The following is a 19,243-nucleotide window of genomic DNA, read 5'->3' on the forward strand; positions in this document are numbered from 1 at the left end:
GAGGATCATCATTGAAGAATTAAACATACATAAGAATGTTGTTTGAGCTTAAACAAGTCGTCAATAGATTAATGTGTGAATATTCCACTGATATCAATGGTTGGACACGATACTAGGCCTCTCTGTAAAATGTAATATGCCTATAGCCCAAGAGCACCGAAAACTATCCTCAATATATTAATATTTCCAAACATAGTTTATAGGTGCCCAAGCTATAGGCCTACCAAGAGAGAAGCTTTGTTTTTCTTCCATTTAAAAGAAACAAGAACACCATTTCACATCCCTGAGGTCAGCTTCATCAGAACTGCCATTAGATGGCGTGGTTTACCAACATGATGTAGTCTTGGAGCCCGTCGCTCAATGGTTGCTATTAAATAAATATACATTTTGCTGAAATTTCAGTTTTACTAAAAACCATGATTAACGATCAGTTATATTTTTGGCGATAATAACACATTACAGGTGGTACCTCACCTGGTGGACAGGTTTATAGGGAGGCAAGAGTTGTGTAAAACCACTGGTGAAATAAACAAAACAATTCAGTCTTCTGTAGAGAGTCCATGAGGAAACCTACCTACACACTGTTTGGTTGACAAAAAGTGCCTTGATTGCGTCGTCGGCATAACGACTGTGTTGCATGACATTTCAACGCACCAATCACTTCCTGAGGAGCTGTCTACTTCCCTACACTGGAATAGCTGAGGGGAAGCGGACGGGCTGCGATCTCGCACGGATATCTCCTCATCAGCCGAGTCTGCACGGTCAGTTCGCCAGTGAGAGACCTCCGGGATACAGCTGGACATCGATTTCTCTTGCCAACCCGGGTCACGGTTTCTGCTGCAGGGAGATGGCCGGTATTTTGGCGTGGTTTTGGAACGAGAGGTTCTGGCTCCCCCATAATGTAACCTGGGCTGACTTAAAAAACACAGATGAAGCAACGTTCCCGCAAGCCGAGGATCTCTATCTGGCGTGTCCTTTAGCATTCTGCATCTTTATGATACGGCTGGTTTTCGAAAGGTGGGTCGAAGCACATGCGATAATCCAGGTGGCTGTTAATACGGTTTGCTGTGTCGATGAAACGCTCCGGTGAATGATGCAGCACACCCCGCTGCCCATGTTTGTCAGTCTGTTGTCTAAACAATGGTATTTTATCGGGTTAGCCCTCAAATCGCCACGGTTGATCATCCTTCTTTCTGCAGGCCTGCAGCATTACTCGCTGTCTGCATTTGATGCATCTGTCAGAGATCACACAGTGCAGCCAAGTTGCCATACCTGCCCAAATCCAGTTACTGTCCTCTCAGCTCAAACCTAGATTTCAACAAAGCATCATGCTGGACAGAGGCTCCTTTTGTCATCCCGGGTAGGATAAGTCTACTGCTCCAGTTGTGTTGCATCATCTGTGACTATTGTGTACAATCATCAATATACAGTAAAGCACATAAGCATGATAGTCACAGCAATGCTTTTCATGCATATGTGGGTCAGAAGTCTCTTTATGGACTAGTGAGTGAGGCCTTAAATGTCTCCACTTCCCTCATGTTCAGTATTTATCCATGAAAATACAGTATATTAATTAATAAAGTCAAGATCATCTGAAACTGAGAAGGCAACAGCTCTAATGTATGACTTAAATGTGTTCAATCCATGAGATACTGCATATACAATGCATTTATTCATTGTATATTGTTTATTTACATAGTTAACTTGATATATTGATGAACTATTAGCCTATCAACACATCACTGCTTTCCAGAAAAAAATATTTTAGTGTTTTACCAAATGTAGTCAGGAATTTGCACACAATTTATAAAGTGGTTCATAATGCCAAACGCTTTTTGTCAAAAGGACAAAAAAAAATATCTTCACACTGCTGTGTCATTTCCGTCCTTCTATTAATCTACATAGAAATGCCAACCTTTCAACCCAGAATGGTCTCCCTGAAGATGACCTGTGGAAGACTTGTGTACATTTAAAAAAATGACTGGTAAAGCAAGAAAGATGCACATGTGCAGTTACAAATAACTGTTACCCAGCACCCGAGAAGAATTTATGGATGTACACATGCTTCCTGCATTGTGTCCCCATCCCTAAATATAAACAATTCACATTTAGTGTACCTCAAATATACTGTCTCTGTGTTGATCACTAAGGGTGTTGTGATATTTTAATTGCAGGTTTATTGCAAGACCATGTGCCATGGGCCTGAAGATCCAAGCCAATGGGCCACAAAAAGCCCAACCCAACGCTATCCTGGAGAAGGTTTTCACTGCTATAACCAAGGTGGTCCATGTGTTCTCCTCATTTTTTTAAAAATGTTTCAAATCATAGCATTTGTGCCTCAATGAAAACTACATTTAATATATGGAGTTTTTATGATTTCTTGTCAGCACCCAGATGAGAAGAGGTTGGAGGGCCTGTCAAAGCAGCTTGACTGGGATGTGCGGACCATTCAGCGCTGGTTCAGACAACGCCGAAACCAGGAGAAGCCCAGCACTCTGGCCCGATTCTGTGAAAGCATGTAAGGCAAATCAGCTTTGACATCACAACATACCCGAACTGGGCTGCATGATATAACTTCCACGTTTGTGGAAATGAACTTGCACAGACCTTTAATTTGCCTGATTTTGTTAGGAGCATATCTGCTTTATTGTTGTCATGTGTATTATTATAACTTTATTGTTGGTTGGTTATACGGTGACACACCTGTGAAAGATATTACTGCCATCATGTTGACTGTAAATGATAGCTTTATAAGAGCAAGTTTCCTGTTTCTGCAAGTTCATTTTCATATTATATGGAAATTAAGGGAAACTCTGCAGCTGCTTAGAAGCTGACATTCACAAGAACACGTTTTACTTAATGGTGGTAGAAATGTAAAGGTGATTTCAATGGCTGTAACTAATATAAAACTATGAATGCATCTTGATTGATTATTCTACCAAATGACTAAAAAAAGTCTAAAAATGCCCATTATAATTCCTAACATCCCAGAGCAAAGTCTTCATGTTGCTTGTTTTGGTCTGACCAACTGTCCACAGTTCAAGGATGTTCAGTTTACAGTGTTGTAAAAAACAGATAAAAACATCAAGTCCTCACATCTGAGAAACTGGCACTGTTGAATGTTTGGCATTTTGCTTGAAAAATGGCTGAAATAATGGATTAACTAGAAGGGAACTCAGAGTGCAGACCTCCCGCATCTCACAATGTAAACGTAGTGTCAATTTTCCCAGTCTGAAACTCATTCTTCCGATTATTGCAACACCACATGAATGCAGCACAAATGTCCTATCTTACAGTGGTAATGGAAGTGAAAAATAACTTGTTTATCCACCATGGAATTTGGATCCGCTCCAAAATGTAGTTGTTGTAATACTACTGACAAACAAAATAACAAACAGACAAACAACCTGGAGAAAAATCTCCTTGGCAGAGGTTATTGTCAAGGTGGCCAATTCATTTTCTGTTGATTGACTAATCAATTCATTTGTTAAGTGCTTCCGCCCGATGGACAAACAGAAGCTTAAATGGTGATATGGTTCATTAACAGCCTATATGATGGTACTTCAGTTTTGGTGAACCTGTTACTTTGTCTTACTATAGCTTATAAAGATTGCAACATGAATGCTGGTGGGATAATCGTCAAATGTGTCCCAGTGTGAACCAACAAACCCGTTCAGGCTGTAACGGAGAACTGGCTAATCTGCAGTAGAACATTTGCCAACAGGGAAATTGTAGTAACTTAGCTGTGTGATGTTAAAGGCCAACAAGCGAGCGTGGCTGTCAGAGCAGAGTCATGTCTGACACCAGTAGAGGCAATTTGGCAGTTTGAGACACAGGGAGCCTCACATCCTCTGATCTGCCTGGGGCTGCTGTTCAGTCAGGAGAACACTGTTGGCTGATAAAACCATTGGACTCCTGTTACAAACTCACAGAGGAATCTGTAAACCTGCTTTCACTGGGTTTGTCCTCTGTAATATGTGTAAGGTTGAGCATGCTTAGCTGTCATTTATTCTGTTAAAGCAACAACTGTACCGAAGTTGTTATCTGCATGCAGCATAAGTGATTGCATACGACATGGGACTTTGCAATAGTTTGGCCAGGTTGTCTGTCTCAGTTGCTTACAGTGCAATTCTCCACACAGGACTTGCTTCAGCCCGTCCAGCAGTGATTGTACTCTAATTAGCCCCTCATGCACAGCTGTCGCAGACTGATAGCATTCTTTGTCTCTCTGTAGTCAGGACGGCTGATGTGTTGTCTATTCTTTTCATTATGCAAACAGAGAGTATGTAGCAGACACATTTGGTCTGGAAATAATGAAGACACTGCATAGTTTGTGTCTCTCTTCCTTCAAGATATACAGAAAAAAAACTTTCCTACAAGTTTAAATATAGATTTTTTTTCCCGCAAGAAACCCCTACACTACACTACAATAACCTTTTATTGGAAGCAGAATTAATTAATTAAAATTTGTTAAGTGAAATTAATTAGGTTTAAAGCCTCAATATGAGACTAAAGATGCGGGGGGGGGGGGGGGGGGGCTGTTAAGTGTAGTTTTACCAGAGTACCTCCTCAGTTCTCCCCCTTGTCTGATCTCATCTTCATCCTTCCTCTTCTCTTCTTTTACTGAGAAAAAAAAAGAATTCATCATAATGCAACTATTCTCTTTAAGATATAGATACAGTGTATTTCTGTTACGAGATTTAATATTACTAAATACAGTTACTGTACTATACTATCTATACTCTAATATTTTTTATAGGGTAAAAGTCATACTTCCTTTTGCAAATATACAGTATATTACAACCTTGTATAATGTATGTTTTATGGAACAGTTTGACATGTATTCCCTTTCTTGGTATTCTTCTTGAAAGGGAAGAAATGTTGGATTAAAAAGAATGACGACCACCTTCATATATTTTTAGATATATATTTAAATATCAAGCTAGCACAGGGACTAGAAACAGGGGGACAGCTAGCCTGGCTCTGCCCAAAGGTAATAAAACACATTTAATAGCACCACACAAGCTAATTAACACAGTAGTCTATATCTCAATATATCCTTGGCTGTTTCTTGGATAACTAATAAGCATGTTTGTGCTCAGCAGATGCTTATAGGACAGCTGAGAGATGAGCCATTCACAGAGAGGACAGCCACACCTGTGTTTTAACTGAAATAAGTTGCAGTCTTCTACCACCACATTAAAATAACTTCCTTTTAATTATTATTAAGTTTTTTCATTTGGTCAATTTGAAATCAATCCTATAATCAAAGCAAATAAGACAAATACACAGAGGTGGAAGGGAAAGTAAAAAAGGTGTTACTGCTGATTTAACAACATAGAGGGAATATATCACAGGTTTTGCACAACTGAATTATAATTAAAGCTTGAGCTTCATGACTAATTGTTATGGTGAACCATCCGAATGCAAGCAGTTGCAGGTGGCTGGTGCTCAGACTACCCACCCGGAGAAGTGACAATGTTTAATTAAATGAGCCAGCACAGCCTGCTTTTTATTATTTTATTCCAGAGTTAGGTGCTTTACCCAGAATAAAGCCAGCATCATTACTGAGTTTTTGATCCAATCAAACTTACCCAGCATACATTTTTTCCTTTCCTCAGGTGATGCATCGTCCAAACAAGTACAATTGATTTAATAGCAATCGGTGGATCTGTCGCAGTTCGAATACCACAGTTGCCCTGGATATCATAAATGATTCATTAATTTACTGTATAATCAAGCTATTATGAAAGGATGGTGTTATGTACCATAACACATTACATAAGCCCACTCATAAGCCTTGTGTGCACCAAGCAGTCTGACTCAATTCAATTCAGTACACATGAGAACTATAGCTTTTTAATTTCCATTGTCAAAAGTTGTGGATTGTACCAATAGAACCATTTCATTCTGTCCCTTGCTTTCGTTACCCTTCTGTTAAGAAACCACACTGATCCGACACTAAAAGGTGGAGCCAGAAATCATATCATCATGTGTCTGATGACAATTTAGCGTCTGGGGGCAATGGCCAATATTTCAGGCTTTCTGGTGAAGCCAGTGGATATCCAGGCTAAGACTTGCTCTTTCAAGTGACAGACATTGTTTATGGTCTGATTATCAACATGAGATATGAAAATGGAGTTATAGTTGAGAGACAGTATCTCTACAAACAGATAGATGCATATGAAGGCATATAAATTATAACAAAAAGCTATTGAAAAAACGTCATCAGATAACAATGTGTTCTGCCTGTTTGTACTGTGTTTACCTGCATGCAATAAAAGCATGCTCAAACATGATTGGTAAATACTACTGGGACTACAAATGGAAACCAGACCGCTTTCGCTACCTAAATCTTGTCCTGTTGCCTACAGATTCTACATCTTTCATCTGTTTATAGAGATTAGTGTCATATAAACTACAGCTTCATTTACAGGGCAAGTTCATCATAACACATAAAGGTAATTATGTTAACCACAGTAACTACCTCAGCACTAATGGCTTGAAAAGTGTAATCGGTTAGTTTCTGCTACACCATGTGCAGATAATAAAACGCAGCTCTAGGATAATTAAATTCATAACATTTTAGTTTCCCCACATCCAATCTGTATCTGAAAAAGAAAATGACAAAAAAACATCTGTGCTTGAAAAAGACTATTAATGGGAAGCAGTTGTGAGTTATTGTGATTGTACAATATAGCAGCGATTCAGCACTTGAAAAAGACTCTTACAGGCTTGATAAACCAGTTGCCATGCAACAGTCCTTCCTTGGTGCCAGGTAGACTTGTCCAGTTAATTTGGTTTTGCAATACTGTTGATTGAGCACAAAAAGCAGTTAATGACGGCTTCCACAGGCCTTGTGTTAATATGCCAATAATTTACCTAGCATTCATTAAAGAGTTCCAACTGAATACCTTGAACAAACATCCAAATAAAAGGATTGTTGCTCTGTTGGATCTGTGTGCCTGAAATAAGAAGGTGATGTATCCCATTCTGTTTCTGAGTGCTCATGTCATATTGTGTTTCAAGGCTGTGGATGTCACAATGCGTTTGATTTTAGGTTCGCTGGAACAACCACACGGCACAACCTTTAGAGTATGCAAAACCTTATCTCACATGGCAGCTTATGTGAAAGCCATGTGAGTCTTCTCAATGAGTCTTTTTTCCTGGTTAAATAAATGAAATAAATCAGACAATGTCTTCTTCCATCACATAAATCAAGCTTTGTTTGGTTCCATTTCCTTTATATTTTACTTCATAAAGCTATTGCACTGTAGAGTTGCAACTAGTCAACTATTAAATTCAGTGAAACTATTAAAGCGGACCATTTTGAGCTTCTTAAGTGTATATATATTCAGTTTTTTATACTCCTATGGACAACAGGGGCTCTCTCATTCAACCCCTAAAGACAAATTAGTTTTTGTTACCTGTAGAAACATGTGGTTCCACCTGATGCCATTTCCAGAGTTGTGGGGTAGGGGCACTTGCTAGTTGGCCAGTCTTAAATCCTTCCTCCCAGCTGACTGTTATAGGTTGGGTATATGCACATCTCCCTGCTCAGCAAGGCCTTGATCACTGAATTGTCAGCGGAAGCAGTTTCTTTTGTTCTGTAAACTCAGACCTGAACAGACTTCTGTCCCTACCACTGTGTTATCGTGGTTACTGTAAAACATGTGCAGGGTTATATAAAGCACACAGCAAGATGGGCAGGGACAGTGTGAGTGTCTTGTCTTTGCCCACGGATCTCACCAATGTGAAGTCAGTGATGTCCCATTTTCAGTGATTCATTCCAGACTGTAAGAGGACCTCACACCCCTGCAAATTTCTGATTAAAGGTATAACAACCACATAGTGTGCCACGGTGTCCTGCACCTAGGTACAGAACTGCAAGTTGTATATAGAACAAGTTGTATTCATAACATCCTCTGGTAATGTTTGTATTTAAATTGTTTGACTTCAGGATGTGATGTAGCTGCATTATTCTCTTCAACTAATCCAAATGTATAGAATAGACTATACTATATAAAAAGGTGAGAAAAAATTGAAAACACACTGCACAGATATGGGCTACAGTCTTTCACACAACTTCAAGATAGGGGTCCTCCACATTTACCCCACGGCCTACTAAAAAAACACTGTTATGTTACTGTTATGCCCCAAAATAAAAAGTTTATATTGCAAAAGTAATGAAAGGTTTGTTGTCTAACCAAAGTGTAAACAAGTCAAATGTTAAGTATTTTAAGCTTTATATTCATTAAACTCTTTTTCTTTTTTTCAGGTGGAAATTTACATTCTATCTTTACATATTTACATATGGAGTGCGTTTCCTAAAAAAGGTAAGTTTTCCCTACAGACAAATGAGCATCTGCACGCTGTTATGACTGTTAAAGTTAATGTGAGTCACTGAGGTTTGAATCCATTTTCTACAGCACAGTTGGAAGTAGGCTACATGGCTAGCATGGAAATCTTGTGGTCTTGTTAGGGTTATTGCCTAGTCATGAGACTGGGATGTAAAATTGATGGAAATGGGAAGCAGCTGACAAATAAAAACATTACCAATGCTCAAGTATGTTGGACTCAATGATGATTTGTCTCAACATTGGCTCCCCCTCTCGTTTATCTAGTAACATGTCCTGTTGGCCTAGCTCCTGGGCGGTAGTGCTAATGTTGCTAATTCAGTAAAAGTCAGCCAGATGGACATATCTCCCTCGCCCAAACATCACATCAATGCCCTTTTATGGGTATGAGAGGAAGTGAGGGGGTTTCAAAGTCTGACAAGATGGCAGTTCCCAGAGGCGATTACGATTGGATCAAGTTGAGAAAACGGGCCTCGGCAGAGAGGCTACGTCCATTTTTTTGTACAGTCTATGATTGCATATTAAATTGTCCCTAAAGCTGCGCACACACCAGACGCGATTAAATCGCAAGAAACGCGTTTAACGCACAGCTTTATCATCGCTCCATTTGCATGTTTGGAGCGTTGGAAAGCCAAACGAGGCAGATGAGGCAGCTCAGCCTGCAGCTATGCTCTTGTGCCAAATGGTAAGTTATACTCGTGCTAACCAGGGACCTGAATAATCCAGAAATTAGCTCTCAGATCAAGTGTGTGGCTCTTAAAAGAGTTGTAGTGACATATCGCCGCCACGTATTTAACCTCCGAAGCCATACAGGGTGCTGCCCTGCCTCACCACACCGCAGGTCTCCTTGTAGATCAGACTGGAGATAGGCTTTACTTCCAAATGGCGGCTTTGGTGAAACCCTGGATGTTATCACAGAAGACTTTACGATGGCGCTTACCACAATCTCAACGCTGATTGGCTGACGCGTCATGCGAATCGGTTGAAAGGTTCAATATTTTCTTGGACACGATGTTGTGTCGCGTGTTACACGAGTAATGGGCCGCCCGTCTTGTAATCGCATCCGTACATTGACTCTGTATGTAATCACGTTGCGTCCATCGCGTCCTGTCTGAACACAGCTAGGGTGGCCTCAAGCCTATACACACGGATTTTTCATGGTGCATACAATACTAAGACATTAAAATGATCGTTATTAACATATTCAGATATTTATGTATCATGTTTTAATGTTAAACATACATTTGGAAGGCACAGTAAATCCTTCAGCTCAATGGTATCTGTGCATGGCTACCTTAGTGGCTACCTTGCCTTTAAGCCAGTAAGCCTATCATCAAAGTCATGTACATTTCTTTTTGATTTTTTTTCACAAATTTATCTTTACTAATAATACATTGCATTTATGTTCATGTATATTTTCAGACATTTTGATATACATAAATATTAACACACACACACGCACATATGCCTATATATATATATATATATATATATACATATATATATATATATATATATATATATATATATATATATATATATATATATATAAACGTTGGAAAGATTATCAAACATTTTGGTGTTAGCATGCTGTAACGTTACATTTGACGTTGATTTAAATGTGCTTCATATATAACTATACACTTAAACAACTATCAAAACCGGGCACAATGACTGTGCGACTTTCACATTTTAACGTTTTTTTCTGTTGCTATGATACCAACGAACCAACTGCAACTGCTGACGTAAGCTAACGTTTCTTAGGCTAAAACCTTTTGAGACTGAGGTTAGTTTAAGGTAAAATGGTGTGGGCTTGCAAGAACATTAGCTTCAGCGGCTACATGTTAAACTTTCTTACACATAATGCAGACCCACCGTGTTTTATATTGAACGTTTTACTTTCATATCACCTCTTTTACCTTTCAATTGCTGCGCCAATATCGGGAAAAGCGATAATGATACCGTGCGTCTGACTACCGTGCGTAGTTCATGGGGTGTAGGAAATTAGACGATTCAAGTACCCATGGTGAAAACAATTCTCCCTGTTTAGCAAGTTTAAACCACACTCGTGAGAGTTTAGAAATTGTGGTCATTTTGTCCAGTGTGGCAGGTAAATATTACTGAAATATGTGGCTGAGATAGATTTATATATATATAATTCATATATTCATGAAAATGCATAAATCTATAAAATCCACAGAGCAATAGTTGGGATAGCAGAGTAGGACAAATCTCTCAAAGACACAAGTTGCATGACGAGGCACTTTGTGAAAATAGTTCATTCCCTGGCAATCCCTGCTGCAGGCTCCAGCCGCTGTGGGATTTATTAATAGAGCATGTCTGGAGAGGAGCGCATGAGACGTAAACTCAGTCTCAGTGATGGGTCACTGTTGGCTTGTAACACTTTCTTATGTATCACAGTTACCATTTCGCTGGTCTCGGTGCCATTATTTCATTACTCAGGACTGCAGCTGGGGATTTATGTCAAAGTACTGTATATGCATTGTTACAAAATATCGTAGTCATTCAGTATTTAAGAAACCACTTTGAATATCGTTCAGAATCCAACAAGAGAATGAATCATTATTTCAGTGTTCACATTGATGATGCATGTCTTAGAGCTCAAATGACATATTGAATTGAACTCCAACTGTTGGAACAGCATAAGGCTGCATTTATAGTGTAGATAACGGAGGCTGCTCTTTTTTTATTCAAATGCATACAATACTTTTTCAGGGATTGAACAAAGTATATTTCACAGTTTTATTACAGTGCTGTCTTAACCGAGTTATGCAATCATAGTTTTATGATATTTTTACATTTTAAATTGATTTTAAGCTACTCTTCATTTTCTGCAGACTGCATGGCTTTGGAACACTAAAGAGTGCTGGTATAACTACCCTTACCAGGTAAAAGTATTTGAATGAACCCTTCCTCAGTAATCATGATACAACAAGATGACTTGCATTAACAAACTACTTACTTACTTCTCAAATATTTATTTTAACCTTGTTTCCTTTTGTGTTTATGCAGCCACTGACTGTGGACATCCATTATTACTATATACTGGAGCTGTCTTTCTACTTGTCCTTACTTTTTTCCCAATTCACAGACATCAGGAGGAAGGTAAGAATGTACCACCAAGACGTACATCACATGCATCTCAAATAACATTGATCATTAAATGTATTAAAAGATTTACTATAAGTCAAAACGCTTCTCTCTATTTTGGGGTAAAAACTGACATTTCTTTTCTGTTTGTGCCTTTGTAAGCAGTTCTGCCACAGAAAATACATATTTGCAATACTTTGCATCTCTTTTCTTTCTGCCATAATTTGCTTGTCAGCATTTGCTTTCTGCCTCAGTGTATTCTCACTGATGTGTGAAATAGCAAAATACTTTAAGGGCGAAAAAGGATTAAGACTTTTTCAAACATTCAGAAACTGGAGTCACTGTCAAACTTTTCTCAAGCTTTTGGCCCAACTATTGACGTAGATTTTGTTTTTGTTCGAAAAAGCTTTGCGAAAGCTTTTGTGTAATAAGATCAGCAAATTATTGGACTATTATAATCCGTTGATGGTCTCATAATACTCAGATATATGACAGAGGTTTGAAAAATAGATCAACTGAAATTATTTGTCTTCACGTAATGACATATTTTAAGTTTAGTCTGTTATTTATATGAATAATTATATTGATAAGAATTCAGCCTTGTAGGTATAGCAATAAGAAAACAGCCTAGTTGTATAACCCATTCGTACTTAATCCTGAAAAACAATCCACAATCAACACACATATCATATCACATATTCCAGTTTCATGAAAACTGGGCCGTAGTTTTTCCGTAATTCTATTGGAAGATAGACGGACAAACAAATAGACAAATCGCAACGAAAACATATCCTCCCTGGCGGGGGTAATTATACTAGAATATATTTTCATACTGTATACACATTATGCACATTTGAAGGTTGAAAAGCCACTTGTGTTTGTAGAAACTGAGATCAGCTTGTCCAAACATTCTTCAACCCTTTTTTCTCCTTTTTTTGTTGTGAAAATTGCTACACTTTTGGTTCATTAAGTATCAATTTGCATGTCTTCCAGCCATGATCTTACCCCTGTCTCCAGTCCATCCCCAGCTCTACCCTCTCCACAAAAACACCCTCTTCACTGCACTCACAGCAGCCTCCATGATGCCATGCTGTGTATGCCTTCACTCTGTCATCTCTTTGTTGACTGTTGGCATGTTGTCTGTTTTTGTTTCTCCTTTCAGTTTTTTCATGCACAGTACTACACTGAGGAGGTCCTCTGCATCCCCTGCCAATTCCAGTATGTTCTCCCCGCACACTCTGGCCTTGCTTTCATTCTGTGCCTTGCATCATTACTCTTCCTTCTCACCCTGCCTCTCATGCTGTCTCTTTTTTCATACTGGTTCTGGTTGCTTTGGGCTGAGACATTTCCTAAGATTTTCTAGAGGAATGCTTCCCCCATGCCACCTGTCTGCATCTGTAGTCACCTGGAGCTCCATTTAAGGCTATCCCAAACCTGATGGCTCATACCAAGACAGGACCAAAGCTAAACTCTCATATTTACACTTACACAATTTTAGCTACAGTAATGCAATTGTTTTAGATCACGTTAAGCTTCACAAAGATTTCTTCCTTTACTGCAAGTAGCATACTTAAATTGAGTATTTCCATTTCATGCCACTTTACACTTCTATTCCACTACAATTCAGAGTGAAATATTGTACTCTTTACCCCTTTTAAACATTTATTTGACATAAGTGGTCACTACTTACATAAAACGTTAAGATTTTACATACAAAAACATATAATGCAGTGTTAGAGATTAAATTACCCAATGGTATAGGACAGAATAGATTATAGAATAGAAATACTTTATTAATCCCAAGCTGGGAAATTGCAGTATATATAATCATTCAAAAGTAGCTTTACGTGGACCAACTACAACTGTAAAATACATAAATAAGGATCTAAAGGTATGATATACAATAGTATAAAAGTCCCAGGGAATTTTTCTGTACTTTTACTTTTGATAAATATATTTTGTTGATAAAACATACTTTTGTCACCTTCAATGCAGCACTTTTACTTGTAATGGATTATGCTTTAAAGGACCAGAATTCTTCAAACATATTCTGAAATGCAGTTAGACACAATATAAACCATAACTAACACATTCAGTAGATGAACACGCAAAACAGCCACACAGTTGCATCAGCACAGACTGTTCAAGAGTGCTTGAACACTGAGGGCGTACTTGCAATGTTTGTTTGTTTGTTTAAGTGGTGATGAATCATTGTCTTGTCATAACTTTTTTTGTCTTTCGAGGAGCTGTGTAATCACAGTGGCACATGAAGAAAACGGCTTTCCAAAACAGAGTTTTATTTAGAAAGACGTCAGTCCACACAACTTTCACGTGTGCCGTTATTAACACGGGCAAAGCACACTTAAAGTTCATGAACAGAGGCCAGTTGTGAAAATAGGCACCATTGTGTTGCACAATAGCTCCACATATTCAGTCGTCAGTAGGGGCCTCGTCATTTTTTAAAATAGGGAATTATTACAAAAGGTTACTGCAAACACAAATCCATTGTGCGCACACATCAGTCATGTTCCTTTGACCTTATCACGTGTGCAGTATGTGCCACATTAACTTAGTCATATGCAAGAGGCAGTGCTTTCTCTAGTTGTGTGACATTTCCTTGGCAACTGTGTCCCCAGGATTTCCTGATCATGTTCTTGCACCATGTGGCAACAATCTCCCTCATTACCTTTTCCTACGTGAACAACATGGCACGAGTGGGAACTCTCGTCATGTGTCTCCACGATGCAGCTGACGTGCTGATAGAGGTGAGGATGGGTGAGAGAATTAAAGGCTGTGGATGGACAGATTGGCAAAGGGAGGCGAAGATTATTAGTTGTGTGGGTGGAGTGTTTGGAGTTTATATGCTCAGCTATCCCTCGTTATCTAAATGTAACTACAGTCTTCATATTATGAACATTATGTCAGACTGTATGATACAGGCACAGTGTATGGTGAATATACTTTTTGTTGGAAAAGTGTTTTTTATTCTTATATTGTCAGAGATATTTCAAGCAGTTGTTTACATGATCAGATGAATGAATGCTTCTTCTTTTTTTTCTACCAAGGCTGCTAAGATGGCCAACTATGCCAAATGTCAGATACTGTGCAACCTCCTGTTTGCAATGTTTGCAATTCTCTTCATAAGTTCCAGGCTGGGAGTTTACCCTGTCTGGTAAGTGTTATTCTCTTTCTTTGTTACCATAGTAAGCATCCTTCTAAAGATGGACAGAAGCATTAGTCATTTTAATACATTGAAGTCCATACAGGCAGTGAGAGATTTGAAAATCAGTATAGCAGAGATGCTTTGTACATTTTGCCAGACCATCCCTGAAATTGCACGGCCACGAAGAGCTCAGTGCTTTTTTACTACCTTCTCCACAATGGTCTCTATTTCACACACGCATATCTGTGAATTTTGTTGCTAAGTAATAGTTACTATGGATACAGCAGCTTTAACCTCTCAAAGAAAGCCAAATAAATCAACAAATAAAAAGCAGCATCACTGTCCAGAGTTTCATCTGATTGTTAAAACGTCAAAGGGTTTTTTTTTTTTTTTTACTCAGAAGAATCTTTTGTCATTTTCTGGTGGTTTTAGCCAATTATATATGATATAGAGATATAGGCTTTTCTGATGATATTTTCCCAAGTTACCACAATTCAATGAAAGTCCTTGAAAGTGTGTGCAGCAGTTATCTTGCTGTGATTTTTTTCATCTTTCCAGAGCAAAGGGAGACATGATTGAGTTTCTGAGTTGGGGAGCTGTCTGCTTTTGTTTGTTACACCATTGGTTCTTGATCCGCACATACATTCTATTTCAGGCATCTAGATTAAAGTTTGTTGTATTTGATATTGTGGGCTATTCTGTGGAAAACATTTCCGAAATGCAGAAGTTTTTAGAGTTAGTTAGACAGATTTTAAAACCGGTTTAGCCAACACCCCGAAGCTCTCTGCCTTTCATTGTCTGATATATGATGATCCTACACTACATTTTTGTTAGCCTCCATCACACCAGTAGTAAAGTTGCCATTACTGTAAAGCTGTTGCCATGGCTCCAGTATCTGGGGGATGATTCACAGACAGCCATTTGCAGGAATTGTCTCAGGGATATATTTAACACGAATCCTTAAAGTTTCGATGGCATGTCATGTGAAGCCGGAGCACTGCTTTTTCTCCTCCAATGCAATTTCAGTGACATTAAGATTGATTTCTTGTACGTATATTGGACTATAAATAAAAATGCAAAGACACGTCTGTTTGTGCCAAAAAGACATAATTTAAGTCAATTTTATTTCTATCTCAAGATGAGAGACCTGAAACCGAGCCCACCATGTTTCTGTTCACTGGCTTCTGTTTGGCTTTACCTGCTACTCCGCATTAATTCCCTCACTAAGATAGAGGACTTTTGTTTAGTTTGATGTGTTTTTCTAATGAAACATGTCAAGTTAATCATCTCCCTCTCCTTCTGTTTCTATGGAAGGATTTTAAATACCACCTTGTTCGAGAGTTGGGAGATTGTAGGGCCCTATCCGTCCTGGTGGGTCTTCAACCTGCTTCTGATGCTGCTGCAGCTTCTTCACTCCTTCTGGTCGTACCTCATAGTGAAGACAGCGTGCAGAGCCATCACCAAAGGAAAGGTGAGTCACTACACGCAGCTCCTCTTTCAAGTCCCCTCTGCATAATCCTTCCGTTTATACCTGTTCTTGCATAATAGGGTGTTTTGCTGCTAGTACATATATAGGTACTGTGTAGTGTTGTCAATAGCCATTTTTGACTGATTCTTTCTATTCTCTATGCTAATCTGCATCCTTCAAGGTGGGAAAATGGAATCCTTTGCATGTAAGTAGCCCTAAAGGGGAACATCTCAATCGAAGTGGTGTACTGTGTGCTTAGTTTAATTTCACATCTCTTGCAGCTATGTAATCCTGTTTGCATTCATCATGATCTTGATTGTCAATCAACCCTATCTTAATCCGTGAATTTCTATGTTTATGGCATGGCATCAGGTACGGCAATGTCAGTCTGTCGGTCAGTCCACCACTTTGGTCAATACTGAAGTACTGTATTATAATAATATGATATACTAACAACTATTGTATTTATTGCACTGACATTTTGTAGACATTCATGAATTTACCCCAAACTTTGGTGATCTCCTGCCCTTTTATCTAGAGCCACTCATAGACTGTATAAAATATGGACGTAATCTTCGAGACGACGTCACCCATAGGTTTCTGAAGAGCCAGAAATTGAGTAACTTAGGCTGACTGGCTGTACCAACTTGAGTTCAGTTAGCGCAAACCGCAGCACCAGGGGTCACAGCAGGCTGGAGGCCAGCAGCAGCACTGGGTCATCTAACAAACAATATGAAGCAAATCAATTCACCTGAATTTAGGATCCATCTACACATCTGCAGTGGGATAACAAAAATGTGTGCTGTGCAAGATTATTATCTTGAATATGACATGATATGATAATGCTACCAGGTGGATTGGCACGCAATTTTGTACCGACATTTATGTCCCCTTCATAATGAATTGTTATTTCTATGGTGGTCCTTAGATTTTTAGGTAAGCGCCATCATCAAGCCAAAATATCTATTTTAACACTTTGCTTTATGACCAAATTCCAGCTACACTATTGAAATTCTCATCAGCCTCAGCTGTATTTTGTGTTTAATGCTAATTAGCAATTAGGATGGTAAACATGGTCAACCTTATAGCTTCTAATCATCAGCATGGTAACGTTGCCATTCTGCCGTACTAGCGTTAGCATTTAGCTCAAAGCCTCATAGAGCTGCTGGCATGGCTTCAGACTCTTCAATCTCATCATTACCCTTTGTTACAACTTTTTTTTAGTATTGTTGTAATTGTCAATTTATTTGCAAATCTTATGATACTTCATGTACATGGTTCTACACTTGACATGTTTGATTATATACTCTGTGTTAATAAATATATAATGTATCATGCAAAAACAACAAACATTCACTGATCCCACATTGTCAAATGCGAGGTTTTGATTCGCACAAGATTAATCAATAATAAAAATAATCATTAGCCAAAATAATGGCATGTTGTTGTGAGGTCTCTTTGTAAATAGATTGCATGGCTTTTGCAGCCTTTTTCCCAACATTGATTGGCAAAACACCTCACATTTGTACACCCAAAAGCCTGTTTGTATTACTGCCGCGCATGACGGCCACAGATAATGACAGATAAAGATTTTAATGAGAAAAAATGTTATCTCTAACGATCCCCCTTATATCTGCAGGTGTCTAAAGACGACCGCAGCGACATCGAGTCCAGCTCTGATGAGGATGACAGCACCCCGTCCGTTCACAAGAACCACAGCAGCAGTACCACCAACGGGACCAACAAAAATCACGGGACCAATGGCTACCTAACAGGGGCCCCATATCCCGACGAACACTGACTTATAACGCTGATATCACAACACTGGAGCTATGCTACAGACACCGTGTGTGTGTGTGTGTGTGTGTGTGTGTGTGTGTGTGTGTGTGTGTGTGTGTGTGTGTGTGTGTGTGTGTGTGTGTGTGTGTGTGTGTGTGTGTGTGTGTGTGTGTGTGTGTGTGTGTGTGTGTGTGTGTGTGTGTGTGTGTGTGTGTGTGTGTGTGTGTGTGTGTGTGTGTGTGTGTGTGTGTGACATTAACAACATCACCTGTATGGTACTGGAAGTTCTTGATAGATTTATGTGAATGCAGTTTTGTTATCAGTTTGATTCCTCACTAATTTCTTAGCACATGTTATTCTCTTCATCTATATATTTGCATCAAACTGCACTCAGTGAAATATCAAAACACTCCTATTGGTACAACCCACTCTCTGTTTAGCCAATGAATGAAAGCATTCCACTTCATGGTGTAAGCATGCTACTTTAAGATACAGTAGTCTGGCATTCTGGGGGGTGTTTTTTCTTATGTTTGTGTCTTTCTATGTTATTTATTTTTATAAATATGTTTGCAGATGGTGGGACATCTATGTTACTTTGAGGCCTGTGTCAAATATGAAATCATTTTGAACAGCAACACAGTTGTTTTTCACATCACACATCATGACGAGTACTGGCAAAATGCTGAAGACTTGGGTTTACTTTTAATGCTACACCCCCAAAGATGTGCCAAAATGTGTGAAGTTTTCTCACATTTTATAACACATTCTCCACTCAAACTGTATATGAGATGTCAATGACAGTATTATGTGTTTGCATCAGATATGGCTAGATGCTGTATTCCCTATTAAAGCATTTTCTCAAGTATTCTGGTACATTACTGGTAAGCATTTCATTTAGGGCTGTTTGTCATTTCAGGAGGCAGACATGAGTTGTTTGAGTTTAACAATAAAAAACAAAAAACATGAAGATTGAAAAAGCGTGTGGGCCTGTTCAATAAGCGCAATCAGCAAAGAAAAATTTAGGCGGTGAATTCTTATTTTTATGAAGAAATTCATTTTGGCCTAAATTATAAATAAATTACATTTTATTTAATTTTAATGAATAAAGGGATAGTTAAGTAGAGTTGTATGAGGCACTTATTCATAGTCAGTGTAGTAGTAACTAGGTATGGGCAGGAGTAGTTAATTCCAAGATCGAGGGATCGCAACAATTCCTTGAGGGCCAATTGAATACTCGTTTTTTTAAATGTATTACTATAACACAACACATCTTCCTGCAGGAATAATGACGCACATCAATACAACCTACCCAACACTTAATACTTTTTCTCAATCACAACAGTTTAAGAATTTATTTTTCTTCAC

At 38.7% G+C, this 19,243-nt stretch overlaps 1 protein-coding gene across 1 annotated transcript; it reads left to right on the top strand.

The window, feature by feature from the left end:
- The first annotated feature begins 779 nt into the window (after positions 1-779).
- Positions 780-18,688, top strand: cers6 (ceramide synthase 6). The gene is made up of 11 exons (XM_083922037.1): positions 780-1,017; positions 2,175-2,280; positions 2,388-2,518; positions 8,279-8,336; positions 11,216-11,266; positions 11,391-11,483; positions 14,105-14,233; positions 14,534-14,640; positions 15,946-16,102; positions 16,281-16,304; positions 17,739-18,688. Exons 1-11 carry the CDS (start codon positions 848-850, stop codon positions 17,898-17,900), a joined length of 1,188 nt encoding a protein of 395 aa, XP_083778163.1. The 5' UTR covers positions 780-847; the 3' UTR covers positions 17,901-18,688.
- Positions 18,689-19,243: the final 555 nt, after the last annotated feature.

This window comes from Echiichthys vipera (assembly GCF_963691815.1).
Source record: "Echiichthys vipera genome assembly, chromosome: 10".
Lineage (NCBI taxonomy): Eukaryota > Metazoa > Chordata > Actinopteri > Perciformes > Trachinidae > Echiichthys > Echiichthys vipera.